Genomic DNA, 9,147 nt, shown 5'->3' on the forward strand with positions numbered 1-9,147 from the left:
TGAGTGTTCCTTCAATTCAGAACCTAATGAGATCATTTTAGCAGAAGCAAAGAAGAGATTCTTATTATATAAATTGTAAGCCAAAAAATAAAAAAATTACAAATAATTAGAACCAAGATACATTTAAATGTTCAAAAGGTGTCCTCTAATTTGTATGTTCCAACTAATAACGAAAAGGTTTCTAGTGTTTATTCTTCTTCGGCCATGGCTACATCGTCTTGATCAGCATCACCATCTCCAAAGTCATCATCTCCACCATATGGTGCCACCGGAATAGCTTCGTCTTCATACGACGGTGCATCAGGAATCTCCATGTTCTCTGTCACTTTCATCGTATCCAGATTCTCCTCGCTGAAGAAATTGTTCAATGGCTTTGAAACCTACAACAACAACAAAATCAACACTCTTCTTTCTTGACCCCAATATGTTGCAGCAAGGTTGACACTTTTAACACAAAGGAAAGAAAGTTTTTTTTTTTTACCTTGAATAATCGGTGTCTTTGCTCAGCACTTTCGATAAGGTTTTTCCAAAGCGGATCACTCTTCAATGTTGCAGCTGAACCAACGACCTGATAAGAAAGTTTCAATGGAGTATGGATCCGTGAGATAGAACGAGAGAGAGGGAATATACATGCAGAAAAAGCCCGAGAATCGTTTCTATGAAAGTTTTCCTTATATGCCTTACCAATACAGAAGACTTGGCTCGTGTAATCCCCACATTCATACGCCGAGAATTAGAGAGAAAACCGATTTGTCCTTTATCATTAGCTCTGACGCAGGAAAATATTGCAACATCCTTCTCCCTTCCCTTTTCATCAAGATGAGGTAAAAAAGAAAGAGAAATGGATGAAAACTTTGGACTGTAAGTTCATTTCTACGGTTCGAGTTCTGACATTGGTATAAAAGCAGAATCTAATGCATTTTAGTTTGTTTATGAGCACAGTTGATGTTGAACTGTGCAGAGAGTAGAATATTGACCTGGAACCCATCAACAGTGTTGATATCAACCACTTTTTCTGCCTCCGTACCAAACATCTCCTTGAACCGATCTTTGAAAGTTTTTACTTGGTAGTTATATGGCGATATAATAGCTAGCTGAGAACTTGACTTAAGCTCCGGGTACATGGTTACAAGTCTGTGGTAGATGAGAAGAACAAATTCCACCTCGTCTAGATTTACCCGAGAACCAGTTGCTCCTGGATGTTGAGACTCTTTCCCATCATGTATATCAAAAAAGCAAAATGGACCAAAGCACCGGTATCTATGCCAGTCACGAGTAGTCTGAGCTTCAATGTCAGATCCATCTTCTAGTGCCTCTTCATAGAATTGCTTTGACGGAAAGCTTCTTATCTGATTTTCAGTTAAAATTGTTTGCAGTGTAAAATGAGATACAATCATTTAAGTACGAATTAAGCTAACTATTTACAATTATTTGGCTTGGTCAAGAATCTTGTGAAATAGCTATCCTAAGTGGATGCCAGATGAAAATATGTACCTCTGGATGCATCCGGTATTGGGTCTTCAACATTTTTACCGGATAGCCAGCCTTTTGAAGTCTCTCGAACATGCTTGTACCGTACCTTCATAATAGAAAGGAAAGACAGCAATCCAATAGTGTCAATACTATACAAGAGAGACATAAACAGATAAAGTTTGGATGCAATGACTGCATTAAAGCACTTACCCAGAATCCTGAGCAACAGTTGAGATTACAGTAGCTGGGAGTTGTTTTGGATCCCCTACCTGGTAAAAATAGATTTGTATTAAGGATATCCATAGCTACCAAAGTTGCCTTTAACATTAATCATTAACTCATAAACTTATGGTGTGTGTCGAATCATCTATCTATTTTATGTACTCTGAAACTAACTGCAATGTTGACACATGAAGGGTAACCTATTGGATCTTACCAGAAATACTTGTTTGCACCTGGTGGCCAAAGGGATAAGAGTTGCTGGCTCAACCTGGCAAAGTACACAAGAGTAAATTTCATTAGCAATGAACATTGAATATAAGCACTAACAATTTCTCTACCTGCATAAACTTTTTAAGTTAATAGCTGATTTCACTTGCGTAGCAAAAACAATTACTTTTAAGATACACGACATACTCTGACTAGGAACGAAACCAGGATTAAAAGTTTCCTGATACTTCAACATAGGTCAGGGCGAAGACATGACTCAATTCTATGTAATGACATGCCATGAGAACTCATGAAACTTGAGTTTAAAAAACAAAGCATCTTTTTTTTTATTTCCACTTTTATAAATAAAACCATCTGGCATTTAGAGAAACCATCTGGCATTTAGAGTGTGTAAACTAAGCAAACAAATCGAGCATTAGTCCATATTCTATTGGAAGGGGCTTACAGCTTGTGCAGCTTCATCTATTATAACGACATCGAAACCACGATTAGACTTAGCAAGAAGTGCAGAGCCACTGAAGCTAAGGGTAGAGAACACCTGAAAGTGCAAAGAAACAGAAGTGGATATTCAGGGAAGGAAAAAGAAAAGCTTTGAATTACATTAATACGAAAGATAATTCTCCATACAATCGCAGCCTCTTCCAAAATTGCAGTGCGGATACTATCTATATCAGTTCCTGTGGTCCCTTGTTTTGGTTTATCGATGGCAGAGCCACGCTTTTGTGCCACCTGCAAAGGGTGTTGTCAGAACAGTACCCAACCACAACCAACAGACCTTTAATTATCTGATGACAGCTAGATTCCCAGTTGAACATTCTTTAACAAAGTTAGATCAAGCAACCACAACTAAGCCAGGACGAAAGGCAATCAAAGTGTAAAAGCTACTAGATACATACGAGGTGATCCAGCGATACTGACGCAACGGAGTGATGTGCCTTGAGACCAATGCGTACTATTTTGGGTGTGTATGTCTGGGCATTTTCGTCACGAAGACCTGAAAGTGCAGAAACCATAACATATAAGACCATTACCAACTCTCAAATAATGAAACAATGTATTGGATAAACCACATACCCGTAGTCAAAAGCCGCAACACAATCTCATCAAGTGCAGAGTTTGATGGAGCACAGACAAGTACACGTAATCTGTACTTCCGACTTGCATTAACCACCTCCGGTTTCTGAACATCAAAAGAGAATCAGATAAGTGGGGTTACTATATGATAAAGAAAGAAATGTAGGTTACCATTTGTCTCAGAATAAAAATCTTCCGACTTACCAATTCATTTCCTGAGGTTGGAAAAAAACCATCATCACCATCTTCAGGCATAATAGCATCTCGAGGGTTGACACCCAAAATCCAAGGAGAGGCTCTTCCCCAGTGATTGTATCTGCAGACAAGATATAGTGAGATATGTTCACCAAGAGGGATGTATGGTATGGACCAAACTATTGATGCAATGTAATATTATTCTAATTCCTCTTAAGTTGCAAGATTTCAAATAAAACACCACATGATAGAGATAATACTAAATTTTCCAATCATTATGAACACACATCTGGGTATGCGAGAACTGAGTATCCAAATATTTAAAAGATCTTAAATGGGAGGAAAACCATACTTCTCCTGGATGGTCATCTGAATACCACACTTCACTTCATGCTCTGTACCCCTATTATGAAAAAAATGGAAATTCAGAATGCAAAGCGTATCTATAATCTTACTTGGAGCTGCACATAGTTAAGTGAGCGTCAAAAGGATAGCATGTAAGAAATTCATACTTAGACTGGACTCTTGCTGGAGTGGCATGCATAATAGCACCAAGAATGCTAAGAATCGTCTGAGTTTTCCCAGTACCTGGAGGACCCTAAAGAAGGATAGACTAATTAGTATTCAAATCATAGGTTAATTCATTGGCTTTTCAATGCAATTTGGAAAACAAGTCTGCTATATCCCTATTGACAAAGAAGTTTCTCATATCCATGTAGTCAACATGACCCAAATATTGCCGACTTAGAATAATTTTGGTTTTCTGTTTTATATATCATCTACATACCTTTTAAAGGCAATCTTGATAGTCAAACAGAAAGACATTGAGTGCTAGCTCAGTAAGCATGCTGGAGAATTTTAATTTCAAGTCAATTGAGGGCATTTGCATAGAAAATTATTGCGTGTTTGAAATTCAATCTTAACATGAAAAAGCTAAGTAATATGTCAACCTAAAAACAAAAAACAAAAACAAGTTAAGTGAAGAAGTCAACCTGTATTAAGACAAAGGATTTTCTTGATAGACCAACCTGCAAAATAATATTTTGAAACGAAGAGCCCAATTCTGTGTTAGGGAAACTGTCAACGTCTCTAAGGAAAGAAATTACATGGCTAGACTTACATCAATTGCCTCCTTTTGGGATTTGTTGAGAGTTTCGTTAAAGAATCCATTCAGAGGTCCAGATATTTTCCATGCCTCATCTCCAAAACCACAAGATTTTTCTGCTGCAGTGAAGATTAAATCCTTGAAAGGGAGTGAACTAACTGATCGTAGTGCTATATATTCCCGAATAATGGTTGATAAACCACATAACTACAAGATTAACAAACCATCCATGAAAGAGGTTGTATGAAAAAAGGGAACTATATTCTATCTAGAAAGGATATGTAGCATGACAACAAAAGTCGCTTAAGTTTAAGCAACAGAAATTAAAAAATCAGATTCTAACTAGTATTAAAGTATGAAAGAAAGAGAAAAGAGAAGCCAAGCTAGCATAACACAACCTAATACTAGACCACATTATTAAGGCTTATTTATCCAATTTATGAAAAAAAAACAAATGATATATATAACTATTCATAGTTGCTGTGTCATAACGACTGACCTTTAAACTGAATACCCTTTTTTCTATAGGGCTGGCAGATGATGTAATAAGAGAACGCATATTTGAAAGCGCTTGGACAAATGACTTTGTTCTAGAGGATTTAGTATTTTTGGTTATCTGCACAATGTCTTCAGCTAAATACATCCGAAGACGAAGAAGATTATTTTGACGATGTTCCACTACAGCAAACCCATAAGATGAAGGAAATGAAGTCCCTTTAACCTGGAAAATTTAATCTCTAAGTGAATCCAACATTCAACGGTGACTTTTATACAAGAAAGTACAAAATCAGAAATACAAGTGATACAACACCTAGGAAAATCAAACAATAACAAAGGAATATTATATGTACCTCTTCTTTTGATAGCAATAAAAGATCATTTTGAGCAAGATATTCATCCTCTTCATGTTCGTATGTGACTAACAGAAAGTGAAACCCTTCGGCCTCGCTGCACTCCATTACCAATCTCATTTTACACACCGATGCTAAGAGGAAAAAAGACAAAAGTCATTTCCACAACCAGAGCCGAATATGTTAAGAACTAGTTATCTAAACATCAAATCTTACAACAAGTATACAAATTTAGTTCTGATAGCTGAACATAACAACTGCCACTTTCTTTCATGATCAATGGATGGACAAAAGTAATAAGGAAAAAAAAAAGCCAATTATAAACATCTGTATATAAGTTTTATGGATCTAACCTTCTTCACCATCTTGATTCTGCAAAATTTGAGCTTTAACTTCCTCAAAGAGCAATGGTTCAAAAGTCTCGAAATAATCATCAACATCTTTATAAGTATTCTTCACAACATTCAACTTCTCTTTAGAATCCTTTCTATTTTTTCTCTGCATTACATAAAATGGAATAAGCTAAATGAAACCGATGAAAACACATAGTTGTATGATCATGAAGTACCTCATTCTCTTTAGTAAGCTGTTTATAGTCCCAACCCAAAATAATATTATAGAAACGAGTAACAGCTGAGGCTTCTTCTTCTTGAAGCTTGCCATTGTCGATCGCCATTACTCACTAATCTCTCTCTCTATCAACTCCAAATTCACCTCCACGGATTCTCTACATGAACATGTATCAAACAAAAACATTAGCCATACCAAAACAAAACTGAGAAAGAAAGTTATAAATGCAATGCAAGCATAAGCATAATGTGATTGTATAATCAGTAAACTAAATTGTTATCATCTTTTTTTAATTATAGTCTATGGAATTCAAAAGCAGATACAGCTAGATACATGTTGCAATGAAACTGTGCACATAATTGAAGCTTGCTTTTTCGAAATTGAATTATTATGCATCAACCTAATCAAATAAGAGAGCCTATTTTCACCAACAGAGAAAAACCCAATTTGAATTTATAGAGAACAAGATATGAGCGAGAAGTTGTGTGTAGAGGAAGCAAAGGTATTATATATAACGGGAGATCAGAGCTCTGGAGAGAGGAAATTACCAGTCGGAGAAGAAGAGAAAACACGGCGGAGAGAGTTACTGTAACCGGGAAAAGGGTTTTAAGACTGAATCTTCTTAATTTCTTTTTCTCCTTTGTTTTTTAAATACTATATTATTTTTCCTTTTACTTACTTTTTTTTTTTATTAAGATAATTTTGGTGGTGGCCCGAAACAATACAAGGCCCAGTTTACGGATCCTATAAATTTTCTTTTAATTTTTCTTAACTTGTTAGTTTCTTTCACTTTTAATTTCGGATTAATTTATCTTCTTTTTTTTTTTTGGAAAAAAGATACTCAGCTACACGAAGTATGACGGAATACATGGCTACACATGCCAAGTTTAAAAATGTACAACCAACTACACGAACTAAATGTATTGCATACCCACATATACCAACTATATGACGACATGTGCTTAACATCACGAACATTTATTCCGGTACATTAATCAACGAAATCCGGCGTTGACCATTGTTTACCGGTATTGACCGGCATTGACCAACAAAAATATTCAAAAAAATTTTTAGTAATTAGTTAATTCTTTTAGTAAATATTCAAAAATTTTTTTTTAGTAATTAGTTAATTTTTTTAGTATAGACCGGTAGTGATTTTAATAATTAGTTAATTTTTTTAACTTCAAAACTAAACTAAAAGTGAAATGAAATAAATTTTATTATTTTTTTTAGAAAAATTGAGTATATGACTCTTTAATCTAAAGTTTGCATGTTTAAAAAATATTAAGTTTTTTTTGCTAAAATCAAAATCATAATACATAGTTAAAAACATAGAAAATTTTACATACTCTTTAGTCTAACTTTAATATATTATTAATTTATGTAATTAAAATTATTAAAAAAAATTTCGTAATAACGGATAAATAACAAAAATGGTCGTAATTTGTTTTTTTTAATATATAGCAAATAAAAAATCTAACGATATTGATTTTAGCAAAAACATTTATAAAATAAGAAGTTAATGTTTTTATTGACAATGTAAAAATAAGGAATTCGCTTAATTATTTTTATTTCACTTTTATTTTAGTTTTGAAATTGAAAAAACTAACTAATTATAATAATCAATTTATTAAATATATATACAAAATTAGGCCTGGGCATATGGGTAACCCATTCGGATTCGGGTAAAACCCGTTCGGGTTCGGGTTGAATGGGTAATGAATTTATGGTCCATTCGGGTATTCTTATGGTTTCGGTTCCGGTCCGTTTCGGGTATTGTCGGGTTCGGGTCGGTTTGGGTAATACCCGAAGTTTAAAATCACTTTACATACTCAAATGAACAAATAAAGAGAATAGAACATCAAACATGACATTCAAATACTAAATCCAATCCAAAATAACAAAGATGACTATTTCACTATTAAGTGTTAAGAATAGATTCTAATTATCTATAAACATATGTGTATTACATATATATAATTATATATATAAGTATATAACTATATAAGACTATATATCTAATTATCTATATACATATATAAACTCAAACGTCAAAAGTCACAAAACCTAAAACCTAGGACATACATATAAGTATATAACTATATAAGACTATATATCTAATTATCTATATACATATATAAACATGTGTATTTCTTCGGGTTTGTGGGTACCCTAAATGGGTAACGGGTAATCCCCGACCCAACCCGATACCCACGGGTAATCCAATACTCTACCCAATGAGGTAATTTTCTAATACCCTAACCCGCCCCAACCCGTTTTTTCGGTCCGGGTATCGGTTCGGGTATCGGGTCCGGGTTTTTTGCCCAGGCCTATACAAAATTTATTTAAGTTGAATATACTATATAGAATGTGTTTTCCTCTTTAATTATACAATACAATAAAAGATTTAATAGGATAATTTTTTGTTTTTGTTTTTAATATTAAAATATAAAAAAAATTGAATATTTTTGTTGGTCAATACAGGTCAACGATGGTCAACGCCGGATTTCGATGATTAGTATACCAGAATAAGATGTTCGTGATGTTGACCACATGTCGTCATATAGTTGGTATATGTGGGCATGCAATACATTTAGTTCGTGTAGTTGGTTGTACATTTTTAAACTTGGCATGTGTAGCCATGTATTCCGTTATACTTCGTGTAGCTGAGTATCTTTTTTCCTTTTTTTTTGCAAAAATTGACTTTTCCTTTTCTCTGGATTTATTTTTTATCCAAAAAAATTTACAGGCAATTCTTCCAATTATTTTTTGGTTAAAGGATTTTCTTGAATTATAATAAACCTTAATAACATGGTCTAGTAATCTAGTTCTATTTCTGGTCGAATCTTTGATTGGATTCTTTGCTGAATTTCTCATATTGAGTTTGCACTCCGTCTAAAAGTCCAAATTCCTTGAAAGAATGCAAACTTTTTAAGAATTTGTTTAAGTAGATAAACATAATGCTAAGAGTTGCCATACGATCTTGAACAACCGCATTTGTGCTCCATGGCTCGATTAGTCCACCTTTGAAACTCTGAACACAATGTTGTATAATGTGACTCCTCCATACACTGCAATATTAGTAGACTCATTGAATGAGTTATTGTTTAGATTCCAACCTTGCCACAATACTTATGTTCATATCCTGTATATGCTAGCTCATAAACAATATCATGTTCTCCGATTGGATCCGGGTTCACACAGATAGGCAGTTACAGATCATCTGCAAAGACAAATAAAAAATAGAAAAGTTGGAATCACAGATGTAACACTACGAACGAAAGAGAATTCTACTCGAGCAATTCGATTTACCAACACCGGAATTGCATGTAAGATTATTCATTCTTAATGACTACTCTTATATCAAGCTAATTAATGAGCTCTTCTAGTTTGGTGTTTTTATTATATATTTCACAAGTAAATTAGTGT

General features: G+C 34.1%; 1 protein-coding gene across 2 annotated transcripts; it reads right to left on the reverse strand.

Moving 5' to 3' along the window:
• Positions 1-10: 10 nt before the first annotated feature.
• On the reverse strand, positions 11-6,444 carry LOC110226720 (probable helicase MAGATAMA 3). Of its 2 annotated transcripts, XM_021019238.1 has the most exons (21): positions 6,267-6,444; positions 5,717-5,875; positions 5,502-5,646; positions 5,149-5,282; positions 4,797-5,018; positions 4,313-4,504; positions 4,185-4,220; positions 3,705-3,790; positions 3,545-3,595; positions 3,202-3,313; positions 2,998-3,103; positions 2,820-2,917; positions 2,551-2,652; positions 2,369-2,461; positions 1,910-1,963; positions 1,684-1,742; positions 1,495-1,579; positions 978-1,349; positions 685-807; positions 482-568; positions 11-380 (listed from the first exon to the last, which is right to left on the reverse strand). In XM_021019238.1, the coding sequence occupies exons 2-21, from the start codon at positions 5,822-5,824 to the stop codon at positions 189-191; spliced, it is 2,457 nt and encodes an 818-aa protein (XP_020874897.1). In that variant the 5' UTR covers positions 5,825-5,875; positions 6,267-6,444; the 3' UTR covers positions 11-188. The 2 variants fall into 2 exon arrangements, with proteins under 2 accessions (XP_020874897.1, XP_020874898.1); XM_021019239.1 differs by lacking the exons at positions 5,149-5,282; positions 5,502-5,646; positions 5,717-5,875; positions 6,267-6,444 and having other exon boundaries at positions 43-380; positions 4,313-4,413; positions 4,797-4,885.
• Between the last annotated feature and the right edge of the window lie 2,703 nt (positions 6,445-9,147).

The sequence above is a fragment of the Arabidopsis lyrata genome (assembly GCF_000004255.2).
Source record: "Arabidopsis lyrata subsp. lyrata unplaced genomic scaffold ARALYscaffold_7, whole genome shotgun sequence".
Taxonomy (NCBI): Eukaryota; Viridiplantae; Streptophyta; class Magnoliopsida; order Brassicales; family Brassicaceae; genus Arabidopsis; species Arabidopsis lyrata.

Bases quoted from the DNA above. Each gene is read 5' to 3' on its own strand.
- LOC110226720 (XM_021019238.1), bottom strand. From the start codon at position 5,824: ATGGCGATCGACAATGGCAAGCTTCAAGAAGAAGAAGCCTCAGCTGTT. The intron at 1,743-1,909 runs GTAAGATCCAAT...TATTTTTACCAG, and splicing joins GGTGCAAACAAGTATTTCTG to GTAGGGGATCCAAAACAACT. The intron at 381-481 runs GTAAAAAAAAAA...TTGTTGTTGTAG, and splicing joins AAAGACACCGATTATTCAAG to GTTTCAAAGCCATTGAACAA.